The 19,151-nt window shown below is 51.5% G+C and overlaps 1 protein-coding gene across 1 annotated transcript; it reads left to right on the plus strand.

Annotated features, from left to right (window-relative positions):
• The first annotated feature begins 2,466 nt into the window (after nucleotides 1-2,466).
• LOC125520015 lies at nucleotides 2,467-5,222 on the plus strand. The gene is made up of 2 exons (XM_048684797.1): nucleotides 2,467-2,636; nucleotides 3,922-5,222. Exons 1-2 carry the CDS (start codon nucleotides 2,570-2,572, stop codon nucleotides 4,965-4,967), a joined length of 1,113 nt encoding a protein of 370 aa, XP_048540754.1. The 5' UTR covers nucleotides 2,467-2,569; the 3' UTR covers nucleotides 4,968-5,222.
• Nucleotides 5,223-19,151: the final 13,929 nt, after the last annotated feature.

Here is a 19,151-nt window from a genome sequence, read left to right on the forward strand (position 1 = left end):
CAACCTCCTCCGGCATCTGCTGCGGCGACGGCATAGCGGCGAGGCGGGTGCGCTCCTCCTCCTTCTCCTCAAGCGGCAGTGCCTCCTCGTCACGGTGCAGCTGCTGCTCATATTGCATATGTCGCTCGCCGTCGGCCCCCTCCTCGATGAGCCAATGGGTCTTCCAGCGCTCAAGGTGGGCCGCCTCTTCTTTCAACGTGGAGGCGTAGTAGCAGGGAGGCGCGCTCACCCACGCGTGAATCTCGCCGGTCCACGAATAAGACTCCTCTTGTCAAGTGGGGGCGGCTGTGACCGCTTCCACGTGCGCGTTGGCTCGTGCTCTGGCTTGGCCTTGGGCTCGACAAGGGACGGTGCCGGCGGCGGTGGCGGCACGAATATGGGCGCCTGGACGGAGTCCGCTGCCGCGGACAAAGCTAGGGCTTGCTCCAGCCCATCCCAATGGGCGTCCTCCTTGAGCTGGCTCGCCTCCAGCGTTTGCTACAGGCCCTCCTCGAGGGCGGCTTGGTACTATGCCTCCACCTCCTCTTCCTCTGACTTTACCCGCAGGGGCGGCGGTGGAAGGGCGTGGTTGATGTGCATGCCGAGGCGGTGCTCCTCCTCGTGCTCTAGCGCAAACCAGCACTCCCAATTGGGAGAGTCTGGTGCGTAGGCACGCATGGCGCGCTGCTCCGGCATCAGGAACCGGCGCCGTCAGGAAACCTCCTTAGCGTGCGCCCACGCGGGCCGCTGCGCCGCCGGGATGGGGATGTGGTGCGGGTTCAGATGCCAACCATGCGGCAAGTTCACATCTGGATACGACAGGGGCTAGCGGTACTGCCAGTGCCACCATGCCTGGTGGACTGGGATGTGCAGCCGCTCCCGCTCCCACGGTGGCGTGCCACGTCTAGCCGACGGCGATGTAGCCGGGTGCCCGCGGGAAAAGCTCGCTTCGGCGCTGAACCTTCCCTTCTTCCCTCCCTTCCCATAGAAGATTCCCATGGCTTTGCTAGGGTTTGTTGTTGGTTGGCTGTCTAGGGTTTTTTGGTCGCCGGCGAGGAAGCAAAGGCCCCGCCACACGAGTCCATTAAAAGGGACGGGCATGCGGCCCTTTCACACACTGCCAGACGGGTCCTCTGTTAGTGGCCGTGTTAATTATGACCGTTGGGCTGGTTAGGCAGCTGACATGCGAGGCCGTGGCGAACACCGAGCCGACGCACGGCGCGTCTGCGCCAACACATTTCAGACATAATTTTAGGCCTGAAATGAGTCTAAGTACAGTAGACACGAAGCGGATGGTTTTTGAAATGGTCGACACATTGGGTCAATGTTTTACTACGCGGTGACCTAAAACGAACATGGACGGACAAAATAAATCACCGGTTGAAGTTGCTCTAAAGAAACCTCACAAAGGCAGGCGAACCATCCTGCACAGACACGTACACCTGTCTGATGCCAAACTCGAAATCGGCGCCTGGCCACACGGAAGTTAGCAGCGCACAGTGTCCACCATGCGGCCTCACATGGCCTCCAGATTTTAGAGATAAGATCTGGCCTTGCACTCGTAGTTTATGAATGGCACAGCGGCGGGCACTGTGCGTCCGACAGTGCACGGCACATGGAGACGATAGAGAACCATCACTTGTTTTTATGGGGCAGCGCATCGCTGAACCTGGATCACTGAACAGAGACAGAGAGAGGGGCACATGCGGCTGCGTGCAATCAGGACGCCCGCGGTGACTCGTGTCGCCCTCGTGCCACCGCGCTCCTTGACCCCGGTTTGACGATGATTTGATTTTCCATCTCTTTTCTCATGGTGACAGATTGACGATGATTGACCGGATGCATGGAACCGCAAGAGCTAGCCACAGTTTGCTAACCGATAATACATACATCCGGAATTAGTTGTCGCTGAAATGGATGAGTTAGATACTACATCTGTTTGAATGATAAGTAATTTCGAACAGAGAGCAACTGAGCAAGTACTGTGCAGGAGCACACGTATCTGTCATCTTTACGGTCTTCCAATCCAGTACAATAGAAGAAAATATCTGAGGACTTGACGACGGGGCGGATCGGTGGGTGCGCGCAGGCCACAGCTGAAGCCGGTCTCTTGTTGGTGTGGAGTGCAAGCGAGCTGCTGCTTCTTCTTCTTCTTGTCTTGGGTTGCATAATAATCATTTCCCTTCTGTCCGCTTCCATGTCTGTCTTGATCAGCGGATGCACTCCGATCTGCGAGGGGCAAGGGTCGCATGGCTCACTTCGCATGCACATGCACACATGGCCACCATGTGTCAGCTGAGGCCGATGCGTGCACATGCAGACGACAGGATCGCCATCTCGGAGCCCGTCGTCGGTGCCGTCCGTCCGTCCCGTCTCCGAGGGCCCAGATCGAGCGGCCCCTGGCGGGGCTCGCGGTGGCATTTCCTCTGCAAATACGGGCGCGCCCCGAGGCCGTTTAGACGAGGAGCTGGCCTATAAAGCGCGGCCGTGCTCCTCCCTTCGTCTCATCCTCCACCCTGAGCTCGAGCTCGTAAGCTTGAACCAGCTCCAAGCGGAAAACTAAAGAGCGAGGAAGACGGAGGACGCCGCGATGCGTTGCGCCGTGCTGCTCCTGCTCGTCTTCGCGGCGGCGCGCGCCGCCGCGGTCGTCACCGACGGTGAGGCACCCCTGCTCTGTCATGTACCCTCAGATAGCGAGCTACAGTACTTGCCGCCGCATGATTAGATTTCAGGAGTACATGCCGATTAAGAGAAGTGCACGATATCATGCCTTTATCCCTCCTTTCTCCGCCTGTTCTTGTTGTCTTCTTCGTGTCATATTCACTGCTTTTGCTTGAGGCGCTGTACTTTGATTGGTTCTGCGTAAAACCAGTAGTAAGTATAGTTAGTTGGTCGTCAAGTAGGCGAATCACTGACGAGAGATTTTTATTTCATGAAAATGGGTAGAGCACTTGACCCGGCCTGGCAGACAAGCGGGTCGTTGCATGGTTGACCCACATGCATTAAGGACCATCTTGCGATCACAAAAACTGATCTGGTTAGGTGTGGCACACCATGCGTGCATGCATCAAGGATCTTGTTTGTAGGAAATGATTCTGGTTCGCTGTCATGTGCATGGTGCTTGAACAAGGTTGATCATGATTCGATTTTATTGACGTAGGGTATAACTGTCGGCCCACCCTCACATGGCAACGCATCTTCCTCGCATGTGTGCATGGGCCACCTTTCCGATTTGAAACCAGTAAACGCAGTCTCCATGCACGCTCACCGTCCAAAGTCCAAAGAATCTCTCTTTGTTTGTATAACTTAATAAACATTGCTACATCGTATAGTACAAGTACATGTATATACTAACCTAAAGAAAGTACGTAGTGTACTAGCAGTGGCGTGAGGTTGTGTTGGGTTCGATTCGGTTTCCGCTGCATCGACCTCTCGGGGCTCTGCATCTGCGCCATGTGCATGCTCGACGAAGTGGGTAGTGAATGCGCCTGGCCTAGGCTGAAGCAGAGTAACATGCACCCTGTCAGCTTACACTATGACGCCTGTCTGTCGGTGTGATTGTTAAACGAAGCATGAGTTGGGGAGACAGCCCTGCGTGCTCCAGCACCGTTGCAGCTTGCTTTCCTTTTCTAGCTCCAGCAGTAATGGCCGAGGCTCGGTGAAACACCAGAACCAAGAACAAATGTTACCTGCTGCTATTTAATTAACTGTATTGCTAAATCTCAATTGACTAAGACTTAGTTAAGTCTCAATCAACGTCTTACTCGTGAGATCTTATATTGAGATCCATGCAAAAAAATTATTCTGTTTTTCGTTTTCCTTTCTTACCCGTTATATCATTTGATTAAGTCTTAGTCCCCCGTAAAAAAAAAGATTAAGTCTTAGTCGATTGAGACCTAGCTACATTCATTTTTATTTACTCTGATAGGCTGGTGCATGCAGGGCTCCTGCCGAATGGCAACTTCGAGTTGGGTCCGGCCAAGTCGGAGCTGGTGAACGGCACGGTGGTGAAGGGCGGCAAGGCGATCCCCAGGTGGGAGACGTCGGGCTTCGTGGAGTACATCGAGTCCGGCCACAAGCAGGGCGACATGCTGCTGGTGGTGCCGCAGGGCGCCTACGCCGTCCGCCTCGGCAACGACGCCTCCATCCTCCAGCGCATCCCCGTCGCCCGGGGCTCCTACTACGCCATCACCTTCAGCGCCGCCCGCACCTGCGCGCAGGCCGAGCGCCTCAACGTCTCCGTCAGCCCCGAGTCCGGCGTGCTCCCCATGCAGACCATCTACGGCAGCAACGGCTGGGACTCCTACGCCTGGGCCTTCAAGGCCAAGCTCGACGTCGTCGAGCTCGTCCTCCACAACCCCGGCGTCGAGGAGGACCCCGCCTGCGGCCCGCTCGTTGACGCCGTCGCCATCCGCACGCTCTACCCGCCCACGCTCTCCAAGGGCAACATGCTCAAGAACGGCGGCTTCGAGGAGGGCCCCTACTTCCTCCCCAACGCCTCCTGGGGCGTGCTCGTGCCGCCCAACATCGAGGACGACCACTCCCCGCTCCCCGCCTGGATGATCATGTCCTCCAAGGCCGTCAAGTACGTCGACGCCGCGCACTTCAAGGTGCCCGAGGGCGCCCGTGCCGTCGAGCTCGTTGGCGGCAAGGAGAGCGCGCTCGTGCAGGAGGTCCGCACCGTGCCTGGATGGGCCTACCGTCTCTCCTTCGCCGTCGGCGACTCCGCCGACGGCTGCATGGGATCCATGGTGGCCGAGGCCTATGCCGCGCGCTCCACCCTCAAGGTGCCCTACGAGTCCAAGGGCGCCGGCGGTTACAAGCGCGCCGTGCTGGACTTCGTCGCCGTCAGGGACCGCACCCGGGTCGTCTTCCAGAGCGCCTTCTACCACATGAAGGCCGACGGCACGCTCTGCGGGCCCGTCATCGACGACGCCAAGCTCGTCGGCCTGCGCAAGAAGCCCGCCGCACGTCGCCTCATGCTCTAATTAAGCTAGCCCTGCCACGACGTCTTACTACAAAGAATGTACGCAAGCACGGCGCCGGATCGGAGTGAGTAGTATTTATTGCTAGGCTTTTGGTGTGCCAACCGGGTGGGTTTATGTGTGAGAGTTCGCCGTTGTCCGCCGTGCTTATATTTGCGGTGGCCCGGTGCTTGTTATTTTTGTTTCTTTCATCATGCCAATCAACAAAGAAAAGGGTCATGCTGTGGCTTGGCCCGACGGAGGGCCACGTTATCATCACATCACATACGCCAAACCAGATGATACTACAAGGCACGATTCAATGACAAATGCATGCTACTATATTTCTGATTGAGAGAAGTTCATATTAAACCTCGAAAACTATTACCAAAGTCTAACATACAACCAACCCTGAACTATAAAACCGTCTATTTGACAACCTTAAACTTTTAAAACCAGACAAAAAACAACCACGTGCTGAATTTTGACTGTCTTTGATCGACGGAGGATCACATTAACATCACTACTATTTCTTGATCGTTCGGTTAAATCACAAAATTGTGCTCACTACGTACAACCGTTTGTGATGCAAATTGTCCGGAGCCATGAACATCCCAACTTTTATCGGCCAGTATTTGAAGGTGGACTACTTTGTGTGTCAGCCGTTGGTTTCTTTGATCTATCGCCACCTGGGCAGTTCACATTAAATCGACCAACTTCATACCAAAAAAGAAAGAAAAAAAGAGCGAAACAGACAGCTACGTTTGATCGTTCGGCCGACCGGAATCAATGGAAGCCGGATGCGCAGGAGATCATGACGCGCCCGTGCATGCGATGCTTCATATGCATGCACGGATGCACCCAAAAGCAGGGGCGCCATAACAATCAAGGCACAATCAAAGTAGTACTATTTCTCGCTCGTTCGGATAAATCACAAAACTTGTGCTCACTGCTAGTACAACAGTTTATAATGCACACTGTCTAGAGCCATGAACGTCCCAACTTTCTATCGGCCGTTGGTCTCTTTGATCTTTCCACGCCCGGGGCCGGGGCAATTCACAGTAATATCTACGGAAAAAGAGTTTCATCAATCCAAAGAAAAACGTGAAACAGATGGCCACGTTCGATCTTTCAGCCGACTGGAATCAACCTGAAAGAAGTGTGACACCCCCCACCCCGCCAAATGGAATGACACCAATGAACTGATGGTTCCATAACAACACCTTCACGACCATAGTGTGAACTTACAAACATAACACATATATTTTCCATCCTAGAAAGGAACCCAAAATGGGAGCCATATTATCAAAGTTGCAATATGCTTCTTATGACATGACATGTCGAGATGATAGGGTTCCACAAGAATCTGCATAGATAGAGGTGGTTGTTGTACATATGATCAGATTCAAGTGACATAACCCAAGCCAGGTTTTTACGGGGAAGTTGAGAAGCTGAATTTTACTATAGGGAATATAGGAGTATCAGTGCCTCTACCCAAGTGAGCTTAGAAGAGAGCTAGGTGGCAAGCAAGAAAATTGGGCTACCGGGAAAATGGCGTAATGTTAGCCTTAGAAATAGACCTCTTAAAAAACTGTGCTCAACAGAATTTGTCAGCCTACCAGGTATTCATCGTGTAACGATGAGCCGTGTAAATTTTTATCCAGTAGATAAATAATCTATTAGTAAATAACTAGGAAATGAGAAGCAAATTTGGGTTGGATGGTTAGGAGGGTGGTTGTACCGTAGCCCATCAAGGATAAAATCATTGGTTTGACACCTATATGTCTCATAAAGGCGAAATATTATTTCATTGGGACGTGATGTTCCCATCGATAGAGAGCGCTTGCATCTGCGCCGTGCTTTAATTTTATTTTTGGAAACCACATGAACAATGCTCAATAGTAAATAATTTGTCAATCATGTAAGGAAAGGTCGATGTAAGACAAAATAAAACATGAATAGTGTAAAAAACGACCCTAATAGTGTAAAAAAGACCCTAGAACCAATGGCGTCGCCTCCTCCTCTGAGATGTCGAGTTTCCCCAGCCGTTCCTCTAGGCGCGCCCTGGCTGACTTGAGCGACAAGGCACCCCTCGCTGCCGCGCCGCCGCTGCCGGAGGGTGTCGCCATCTCCGGCCGGCAGAAGTCCGGTGCGCCCCGCCGATCTGATCCACGGGCACCGTCAGGTCCGCAAAACTCTAGTCACCAGGGGCTCTAAGGGTTTTCGGGAAAAAAAAGGCTCATGTTATCTTTTGCTAATAATGGCCATTTAACTTTTGGATAAGCAAAATCACCCTAAAGTTGAGACGAGAGACAGCCATCGTACCTACCACAAAACACAATACGATTGAAAATAGTGAGCAACAGAACCAACATTAGCAGAATCAACAAAGAAAAGGGGGGGAGGGGGCAGGAGAGGGAACAGCATGATGCGCCCAGATATCGCCTCGAAACGGTCCAGGAAAAGGGAAAATGTTAGTATAATTGTTAGTCGCTGGTATTAACTTTTGTCTTCTATAGGTCGTAAAGCCTAAAAGTTTATTAAGAAGGATTATAAAAGGACTTACCAAAGCAAATGTTAACAAGATACTGATGGGAAGAGGAAAACAGAGTCCACGTACACTCCGTGACAACCGACAAGCCGGTCGTAGACTTCCTCTTTATCTGAAAGCGACCGACCGTCCATGCTTTTGATTCACCGATCAGCCATTCTCCGGCTTGAAATCAGTTAGCATGGGGAACTGTGCGCATGTGGCGCAAGTTCACGTTACCACGTATGGACCCCACCTCCGGTCTCATCGATGGAACCAAACACAAGCACGTGCGCGCCGACGTGTACATGTTCTGGAATCTGGATAACCAAACCGGACGACGAGCGACGACCCCGCGTATGTCCAATCCAGACAACTCCGAGGACCGAGGTCGCCTTTAGCTGCAGTTTCCTTCCATGGACTGGCCTTCATCACTAGCAACCCAACGCCCAGATGGGTTCAGGCGTTCATCTCCTTAGCAATGGCCACCCGTGACTAAGCATTTGCATGGAGGCTACACGATCCCGCCGTTGGTCCATTTACGAAACAGAGAGGTGGATGACTGATAAACAATCAAGAACTGTGTGCCGTGGCCCCAGCGGCTGTGACTGAAGGAGGCTCGCGGCCAGCAGCGGTCCGAGTGGCCCAGCTTGAACGACGAGGGGTCGAGTTCGAGTAGCTGGCGCCCACGAGCTAGCTGGTTCCCCGATCTTCCCTCCCGTCGTCGGTTCCTCTGCCGAGCGGGGCCCGGACGGAGCACAGGCACGTTCACGTTCAGCTGATGGGGGCGGCAAGTCGGCATGCGGCGCGGTCCGGCGGTGATGAGCGAGACGGCGACCGACATCATCTGCAAGGTTCGTTGCTAATTATCCCTTGTTAGATGATGCAAGGGACAAATAGTCGACTGTCTAATTCCGCAACACTCCTCTCTCCATGTACTGTGCGGTGCGGAGCGCACATGAAAAAGAGAAACACATTTAGGATAGCATCACAAGAGCAAATAATCGTGAGGATTTGAGCATCATGTTGAACCCTCAGGATTAGCTGGCTTTGACAAGCTACAATATTGCTGACTCTGCTCTTTGTGAACCACCTGATTAGATGCTACAGGGCATATATACAGTACTGTGCTGCAGTACAAAATACTACATTGCGGTGATTCCTGACTTCATGTACAGTAAAATTGATCTGGGTTGCTAGGTTTTAACCTGATGGATGTAGAGACACAGTCAGGCTACTGTAGACATGACTTTGCTCTCCAAAGTCAACAAATCTAAACTGTGTTATCAATTAGAGTAAATTACAGAAAACCACCAGTTTGAAGGTTAGGTTTGCGAAAAACACTGCACTACATTTTTTTTTTGCAAAAAACACTATATCTTCAGTAATCTTTTTGCAAAAACCACTGATCGGCGGATCTGGCTCTGTTAAGAGTGTTTATGACAGATGAGGCCCATTTTCTACTTACGTAGCGTAACTTTTTGTGTTAGATGGGTTTTAATCTAAAATTACAAACTAGACCCTCAAATTTTACACAAACACCCTAAAAAAAATTGAAAAACACAATTGACCACCACTGGAGCTCGTGCAAATCAGCCTCATCCCGCCCTCAACCTCACGTTGACCATGGCCGACCGGCGATCCCCCCCCCCACCTCATGTCGTCCTTCTCCTCCCCAATGCTCCTCCGTGGTGGAACTTCTCCTCCCCGACGAGGATCTGGATCGGGGGGGGGGGGGGGGGAGGGTCCTTGTCCTCCTCCGTGGTGGAACCGCTCCTCCCCGACAAGATCTGGATCGGGGGTCCTCGTCCTCCTCCGTGGTCAAACTGCTCCTCCCCGACGAGATCTGGCATGGTGGGCGCCGCCGTCCTGCCGTCGTGGGGGGCGCCGCCACCCTGCCGTCGTGCTACAGTACGCCGTGGTGCATCAGTGGTGGAACTGCTCCTTCTCGGTGGTAGACGTCGCCGGCCTGCCGGCCGCCAACTAGATGCGCACGCCGTCCTGGTGCATCGATGACCGCCCCTGCTGCTCCAGTCTTTGCCCTCCCGCTCTCTTCTTTCCCAGGTCGTCTCCCTTGCCCTCCCGCCCTCTTCTTCCCCAGGATGCCCCTGCTCCTCCGGTCGCTGACCTGACTGCCCCAGTCACAGCGTCCTTGTCGAGGAACGACAACCACGACTCACAGTGGCGGCCGTCCTGCCGGTGTCGGGCTCTGGCGTTGACCCTGGCCTTTTCTTGTTCATCCCGGCGCCGCCCCATGGTCAACGGGGATGGAGGGGCGACACTGAGCTCGTGTGCACGCTTGCCGGCTGCGGAGGGAGAGAGGTTGGGAGCGAGGGGAAGGGCTGTGGCGTGATTGGAGGGCCTAGGAAGCAGGGGGAGAAAGTTGGAGGGCGTTTTTGCATTAAACCTAAACCGTTATGCCACGTAAGCAGGAAATGGGCCCGATCTATCATAAACACGCTTAACAGAGCCAGATCCACCGATCAGTGGTTTTTGCAAAAAGATTACTGAAGACGCAGTGTTTTCTGCCAAAAAAATATATTGTAGTGTTTTCTGCAAAGCTAGTCTTCAAAGTGGTGGTTTCATGCAATTTACTCTTATCAATTAACTAGATATGATCTTCTCTCTTTGTGCAAAGACTAGTCATAAACCTTCTCACGTCCCGATACCTCTCTTTCCTAGGGTAAGGAACTAACAAGAGAACCAATAGGCAATTTGCTCGAACTAGCAACCTTAAACCTCAAATGATTCCACACCCTCTTAGGATGGGAATGAGGCATATATAGGATGGACTAGCAGAGAGACTGAGAAGGATTCTAGAGGTAGCTCCGCCTCAATTTGATTTTAAAAAAGCACAAAAATGATGTGTAAATAGTGAGTGCGAAGTTGGCAGTGTAAAGAGTATCCACACTTCTTAAATACACATCAGTTATCATTCTTCTCAAGCTACGCGATCCGGCAGTAAAGAGCCAGACAGCGACCGACACAAACCAGGCCGGCCCTTGCGATCTGCGCAAGGGTTTCTTTGAAAGAAAATAGAGATTAACATCCGCCTCATCTCCGATGGCCTTAGGGCCATGGCGGCGCGGTGGATCCCGGGCCTTGCCGGTGGGAGGGCTCCGTCTTTAGATGGTCCTTCAAATTTTGTTAGGGTTTGCGTCCTGTTCAGGAAGATGAGACGACGACGACTTTATGAAGATGGAATAAGGTTCTCTTCCCGCCTAGTCCCCGTTCTAGTGGTGTGTCTAGCATCGTCGGTGGGTGTGTGGAGGTTTGTCTGTGGATCTATCATTGGTGGATTTGCTCGGATCTTGTCATAGTTCGTCTATGTTCGTGTGTCTTCGGGTTGGATCCTTCCAATCTATGTTATTTTTCAACGGCGACGGTTCCTGTTCTGGTGTGCTGGTCCTATGAGGCCTTAGCACGATGACTTCCCAATTGTCTACTACAACAAAGCTTGCCCGACTCCAACGAGGGAGGGATGATGATGGCGGCGCGTTTTCGGCTCGCTTCAGTGCTTATACTCGTCGCTAGGTGGTGTACGGTTCTAGATATAATTTTTATATTTTTAGTGTTCGTTGTACTACCAATGTTTGAAGATGAATGGATTAGAATTTTTTCAAAAAAAAACATGTAAACAAAGATTTTTTTTTTAGAAAAGGAGGTTAAACCCACGCCTATGCATCAATCGATGCATGCATCCATCTTTATTAATTATTCCACAAAGATTTGGCAAGAACATACATCAATCCATCCGAAACAACCACTCAGACCTACAGACTCGATAATGTGGAGTGCTCTCGCTCACCATATCTAAAACCGGTCTCGTCGCCGATCCATCCACATAATGTATCGGGACCAACAGCTGGTGCAACCTACCTAAAGCGCACATCACATGCACACGTTTTAGAAGCCGTCATCATCATTGGACCACTGACCCACCTTCAGAAAAGAGATCCGCATTATCCTTGCCAGTTCGGACATCCGTTAACGCGACCACGACGCCCAACGGCTTCACCGCACTGCGCTCGTCCGTCCAGACGCGAAGACTCTGAAAGATCTGTCGTGCGTAGCACCTATCAACCAGACATGACTCAGCGTAGCACTTGTCGGCCAGGCATGACTTGACAGCTCCACCGAAGCTCCATGCAAGACAAAGCCGCTCCATCTCCTGCCTTTATCTTCCAGCGCTGCTCCAAAAACAATGCTCCGAAGAGAGAAACAACACTGTAGTACTGTCATTGTCCGATCTGGAAGACCAGATCCTAGGGTTTCCCTCGAAGCAGCACAAGTGAGTCGACAATAGTTACACGACGATGCCTTCATTAAGGTAACGGCGCAAAACACTGGCATCACCCGCCAACGGCTCGGTTTTCACCGGCAGCTATGTCTCCCCTACTTGCAGCCGGGACTAGATGACGAATCTCGAGATCCGACCATCCAACCGTAGGCCGACATGTAAACAAAGATATCTCTATTTTCACTGCTATATAAACAAAGATATCTCTATTTTCTTTTATTGCGGAAAAGAGATGTCTATTCGTTGCTAGTTATTCTGTAGACGAGTCGACGGTCAAACAATTGCTAGTTATTCAGTTGTCTAATTCCACAACATCACTGAATCTCTTTTCTTGAGCTGTGTGGAGCACGTGAAAAGAACGTACGTATAAGACAACTTGACAAGAGTAAACAAACGTGGGTATTTGAGCATCATGTTATTATGAACGCTTTGGATTAGCTGACTTTAGAAGCTAAGTCAGCAACGGTACAGTATTGCTCAGTTTGCTCAAACAGTGTACTAGTACTATGCTGTGCTGGGTTCAGATTAGATGTTACAGGACAAATTAGCACACCAAGTACTTCGTGCACACCAAGTATTTTTAATCTGCAGACCCTAGTGACAAAGTCAGGCTACTCTAGCCGTGACTTTGCACTCCAAAGCCAGCCAATCTAAACCATATTATGAATAAACGAGAATTCTCCATACCTCTTGGCACAATGGCTAATTATGCACCATCTCGCGTCCCGGTACCTCTCTTGACTAGGGTAAGGAACTAACATCAGAACGAATGCACAATTTTCTTGGACTGGTAACCCTAAACCTTTACTGATTCCTCATCTTTCTTAGGATGGACTGGCATAGAGATTTAGCAGGACTCTAAGGGTAGTTCTGCCTCAATTTAATTTTTTAAAAACACAAAAATGATGGGTAAATAGAGAATGAGAGGTTGGCACCCCACAAGGGAAGGAGTAAATAGAGAAGCATCCACACTTTTAAATAAACATAACTTATCATTCTTCTCATGAAACCAAATGGTTGTGTATATATATTCTCGTGGAGTTCGGTCTCGAACCATCCTTTGGGTGCTTGTCAACCCGATATCTTATCAGCTTGAAGATATTGCATATGAAAATAATAAGCCATGGCCTCCCGCGCTAAAAATGTAGGAGACAATTTTTAAAGTGACGATATATTAATGAATTAAGCAATGGCACAATAAGTAAACTTGGCCTTCATAACAAGATGATTTGAAAGTACAAAGAATGCACACAATGAATGTGCTGACAAACATAGCATCTAAAAAAGAAAACAAAACACGAGAAATGCAATCCCCATAGTCATCATCTTCAACCGATGTACTCCCTAGCATGTTGTTGCTTTGTGGCGACAATACAATTTCATAATTGGCAGAAAAAAAGAATGCCAACCAGGACCATATTGCGAAGCAAGTTGCTGAATCTCGACAACCCAGAAGTCCCTAATACAATCTCACAACCTGAAAGAAGTTAGGGTGTGACACCCCCACTCCCCGCCAAATGTAATGCCTCCATCGATGAGGTGGATCCGTAACAACACCTCCCTGGCCATAGTGTGAACCTCTGAAGGCAACACATATATTTTCCACCCTGGAGAAGGAACCCAAAATGGGAGCCATAATGTGACCCTCAGAAATTTCGCTCATTCCACGTCTCTCAAGTTAGAAGCATCACCAAAGTTGCAATATGCTTCTTATGACTTGGCATGTTGAGATGATAGCGTTCCACCAAAATCTGCATAGAGGGAGGTGGTTGATGATCAGATCAAGGTCATAGAACCCATGCCAGGATTTTACTGAGTGGAAGTTGAGAATCTGCATTTTGGTAAAGGAGATATATCAGTATCAGTGCCTCTACCCAAGTGAGCTTAGAAGAGAGAAGGCGAGCAAGAAAATTGGGTTACCAGCTGAAATGGCATAATGTTAGGCTTAGAAATGGACCACTTCACAAACCGTGCTCAACACAATTTGTCAGCCTACGAGGCATTTATCATGTTACAATGGGCCGGGATAGTTTTTACTCGGTGGATAAATATTCTAGTGGTAAATAATTAGGAGATGAGAATTGAAGTTGGTTGTTACAGTTTGTATTAGAGACTTCTGGCTCATCGAGACTTTGTGCCTCTTTTTTTTTGAGGATAGATTTTGTGCCTCTGCGTTGTCTCTGCTTACCAAGATAGTGTCGGCCAATTCCTTCTCCATATAGGTCGTGCATTCTGTAGTATCAACATTAAGCAAAGAGGAGTGGTGACTTAGGGCATCTCCAGCCGTTGGCCCCTCAGGGGGCGTCTAAAAGCGCCGCCTGGGGATGAACCGGCGTAAAAAATGGCCTTAGGGGCGAGTCGGTCCCCAGCCGTCGGCCCCCAGGGCCGCCCCCAGGCACGTATTAAAATAAAAAAAGAAGGACCATTCGACGAAGTTATGGTAAAATTTGCGCATTTTCATTACATTAACCTAATCTAAAAAAGAATGGGGATGAAGTCGTCGCCGCCGTCGCCGCCATCGTCGTCGTCGGCTTTCTCCTCCTTGACGCGGGCGCCCCTGCTGGACCCCTGCCCGGCGTCGCCATGGCGGACTAGCGGCGGCGCGTCGTCGTCGTCGTCGCTGTCGCATAAGACGACGACCCCGTCTTCATCGCGGCCGCGTTGGCGCTCCTTAAAGCGGCGCAGGGCGGCGCGCTGGCGCTCCTTCTCCTTCTCCCGGCGCGCCTTCTCCATCGCAATGGAGTCCTGGCGCGCCCATTCTAGGGCCGCGTCGTCGTCGTCGAACTCCGCCTTCACCGGCGCCAGCCCCGGCTCCGTCTTCACCGGCGCCAGCCCCGGCTCCATCTTTGGCTTGACGAAGCGCGGAGGAGCCGACGAGGAGGCGGCGCGCCGGCCGCCCTCGTTGATGACGATGCCGACGCTGCGAGTGCGCCGACTGATTGGCGTCTCCGCCGCGGGCTTGGCCTTGATGCCGAGAAGCGCCGGAGAATCGGAGGAGTGGGAAGATGCGCGAGAGGAGGAAGACGAGAAGGAGGCTAACCTCCTTGGCGCCCATGCGCGTCGGTGTTGCGACGGGGCGGTCCCCGTCGCAGGATAGGTCAACGGCGGGTTGTTGCCGCCGTCGAGGTATGCCAGCACGCCATCCAGCGTGCGGCCGGGGACGCCCCACCACAGGTGGCGCCCCTCGCTGTTCTTCACGCCGCCGACCACCGACGCGCCGTTGGTGGAGGCCAGGCGCTGCTGCTGGCGGCGCTGGAAGTACGCCGCCCAAGCCGCGTGATTGCCGGCGGCGTATTGCGGGAGGGAGCGCTCGTCGTCGGTCAGGGAGGCGCGCGCGACCTCGACCTCCTCGGCGAAGTACCTGGGCTTCGCCACGGCGTCGGGTAACAGGGGAACGGGCACTCCCCCGTCGCTGAGCCGCCACCCCGTCGGCCCGGCGCGCATGTCCGACGGCGCCGGGATGTTCGCCTGGAACAGGAGCCAGGACTCCTGTTCGCGAAGTGAACGGCGACCGAAGCCGTTCGCCGCCGCCTCGTCTCCGGGGAAGCGCTCTGCCATGGCGACGGGCTCGGCGGTGGTAGAGAGGGAGAGAGAGGGGCTGCCGGTGGCGCTCGGAAGAGGAAGACGGAGACGGAGAGAGAGAGGCGCTGGGCGGCGGCGAGGGGCGAGTCTGGTGTGGGCATATGCGACTGAGAGACCGCCGGCTTTTATAGCCGCTCCGCGCCCGTGTGTACGCGTGCGAGGGAGGGGAGGCGTCGGCGCACCGTCCCGTGACGTGCAGCCTTGCCATTGATTCCCCGTGGGAACCGAGGCAGTTGGGGGAAGACGAGCCGCCGTGTCCCTGACGCGGCTGGCCCGCGGCTTTTTCGCGCCAAAACAGTTCGCCCCGACGCCTCCGGGCGCCCCCCAGCGCGCCGGGTTCGGCCAGGGTCCGCCAACGCTGTTTTCGGTCCAGGCCGGCGAAAATCGGGCTCCTGGGGGCGCGACTGAGCCGTTTTTTCGGCGCCGGCGCAAAAAAAACGCCTGGGGTGGCCTTCCTGGGGGCGCGGCTGGAGATGCCCTTACTGCTAGGCTTTTTGTGTGCCAACCGAGTATATGTATGTGAGTTCGCCGTTGTCCGCTGTGTTTATACTTGCCGTGGCAGGGCGCTTGTTCATTTTGTTTCTTTTACATGTCAATCAACAAAGAAAGGGTTATGTTGTGGCTTGGTCCGAGGGAGGGTCACATTATCATCATATAGGCCAATACCACATGATACAAGATACAATTCAATGCAAATGCATGTTACTATTTTTGATGAGTGAACTCACCACAACTCAAAATTTTAGAAGTGGGAGATTGGCTCTGCCGATGACTTCATGCCTACAGCCCGTGCCTGCTCCATGGCGCACTTCAACGCCGTCATAGCGGAGGAGCAGCCGGTGCCCACACCTATGTCGCTGTTCTGGCAGGTTTAAAAGAAGGAGCATCAGTACAACCTATTGCTCCTCGAACAACACCGATGGACGGAGGGCCAAATCTTAGGCAAACGCATGAGCGAGGAAACCGTGGCAGCCATGGCCGTGGAACCAAACACAAGCACATCTGCACATGCACGCAAGCGCGTACTTGTTCAGATAACAAAACCAAGACGATGACGACGTCTGTATGTGCAGACAAAACCGAGGTCACCCTTAGCTGCAGATTCCTGTTAGAAGTATATTGTGTTTAAGATAGAGATAGGAGTTAAAGATAGAATATATTAAATCATATATGACTTGCCTTCTACTCTAGGTCTCTCTCACATGCATTTTTATATATACCCTATACAAGGGTCAAATCAATACAATGAACATTGTAGGTTCTATATTTTCCACAAGTCCATCCATGGCCCAAACTTAGGACTGGTCTTTAGCAACCGTACTCAAGATTTCTTCAGCCGTTCAGCTTCTTAGCAATGGCCACCTGCAGTGACTAAATGACTTAGCATTAAGAACCTTCAACGCTTCAACTGCGTCTACGTGGAGGCTACACGATAGCGCTGATGGTCCACTAGCGAAACAGAGAAGTGGATAACAGAAACGATCAAGAATTGTGTCCCGTGCCCCCATTGGCTGTGGATGAAGGAGTCTTGCGGCCAGCAGGGGTACGAGTGGCCGGCCCTGCTTGAACAAGGAGGGGGTCGAGTTCGAGCAGCTGGAGCCCACGAGCTAGCTGGCTCCCCGATCTCCCCTCCCTCGTCGGTTCCTCTGCCGAGAGGGGCCATGACAAAGTACATGCACGTTCGTCTGATAGGTCGGCAAGTCGGCACACGGCGCGATCCGGCGGTGATGAGCGAGACAGCGGCCGACACGACATACGGCCGGCCTTGCGATCTGCACAAGGTTTTCTTGGAAAGAAGATAGAAAGAGATCACCAAAGTATAACGTCTTAGAAGCTACGTCAGCAATGATAACTGACTTTGCTCTATGCGAGTCATCAGATTTAAAGCAAACGGTTCAGATTAAATGTTGCGGTACATGTCAACGGTAGTGTGTTACTGGACAGAATGGTACGCTAAGTACTCCGGGTACAAGTAAATTTGATCTAGGTTGTTCGTTTTTAATCTGCCGAGTATGTGGATAAAGTCAGGCTACTGCGCGAATCAACATGTGGTTGAGTTGGTTAGGTGGACAGTGATATTCCCAACCCACCAGGGTTCACACTACTAGGAAAAGGGTTATAGATGAAATTGACACTAATGGCGCACCAGAGAAGTGGTGCGCCACTACTATATACTAATGGCGCACCATGTGACGATGCGCCATTAGTGTGGAAGACACTAATGGCGCACCGGGCACAAGGTGCGCCACAAATAACATTTTTTTTTTCATTTTTACAAACATACTAATGGCGCATCCGGGCAAAGTGCGCCATTAGTAGTTCTAACTAGTAATGGCGCACCAATCATGGAGTGCGCCACTACTGTATTTTTTTATTCTGTTTTTTTGTAAAACTACTAATGGCGCACCGTTGCAAAATGCGCCATTACTAGTTTAAACTAGTAATGGCGCACTCTGCCACGGTATGCCATTAGTATATATATATATATATATATATATATATATATATATATATATATATACTTTTTTTGCAAAACTGCTAATGACCCGACGAGCACCCCCCGCACCCTCCCCTCGCTCCACCGCCGCCGACGAGCACCCCCCGCACCCTTCCCCGCTCCACCGCCACCGACAAGCAGCCCCCGCACCCTTCCCCGCTCCACCACCGCCGCCGATGATATTTTCAAATAACAAATATGATGATATTTTTAAAAAAATTATTACTGTTTTTATAAAAAAATATTACTATTTCATATTCATATTCATTTTTAAAATAATAATAACAAAAAAGTATAGACTACAATTGTTGTTAAACAAAAATTATTACTGTTTTTATAAAAAAAATATTACTGTTTCATATTCATATTCATATTCATTTTCTAAAAAATAATAAAAAAAGTGTAGACTACAATTGTTGTTAAACAACAATTATTACTGTTTTTATAAAAAATATTACTGTTTCATATTCATATTCATTTTTTTAAAAAATAATTAAAAAAATTCTTACTTATGGCGCACGGGTGGCTGGTGCGCCATTGCTATCTAAAAAAAAGAATACTTATGGCGCATTGTCGCGCTGGTGCGCCATTGCTATGAAAAAAAAACATTATAATGGTGCACCACCTGAGGGTGCGCCATTAGTAATCTTCCCCCATCCATCACCATCGCGCCGCTCCTTCCCCCTCCCTCTCGCCAGACTACTTCGATTCGTCCCTCTCCCTCCACCGCGCCGCTCCCTCCCTCGGCCCTCCCTCCACCGCGCCGCCGCCGCCGCTGCCCCGACCCACTGCGCCGTAGTCGCCCACGCGCCGCCGCCGCCTCCCTCTCCCCTTCCTCCCCCTCGAGCGCCGCCCCCCCCCGAGCCCCCCCCCCCCCTCGAAACCCTAGAAACGAAGCCGCCCCACGTCCACCAGGAGAGGAGGCCCCACGTCCAGTAGGAGAGGAGGCCCGCGACCTCCCCGCTGTCCAGCAGGAGAACATGGTACGAATCCCTTTTCCGGTTGTCTCTTGCTGATTTTCTTCTTCATCTCCTCCAATCTCTGACGCGTTCTCATCTATAGCTGTGTTGTGCTGTTGTGTTGTGTGAAGGAAGGACTTGGTTCAACTTGGATACAGAGAAGCTGATGCTGTGGGTTCGACTTGTTTGGATTTGGTTCCCCTGTCACCAAGGTGACCACTTGTCTCACCTCTCCCCCCCTCTGTACAAGTTCATGGCTGTGGAGTGCTATGGTCGATGCTTGTCTCAGCTGTATGCATTTGATTTCAGACTATATAGCTTGTATATGCAAAGTGCCTAG

This window comes from Triticum urartu, chromosome 7 (genome assembly GCF_003073215.2).
Source record: "Triticum urartu cultivar G1812 chromosome 7, Tu2.1, whole genome shotgun sequence".
Taxonomy (NCBI): Eukaryota; Viridiplantae; Streptophyta; class Magnoliopsida; order Poales; family Poaceae; genus Triticum; species Triticum urartu.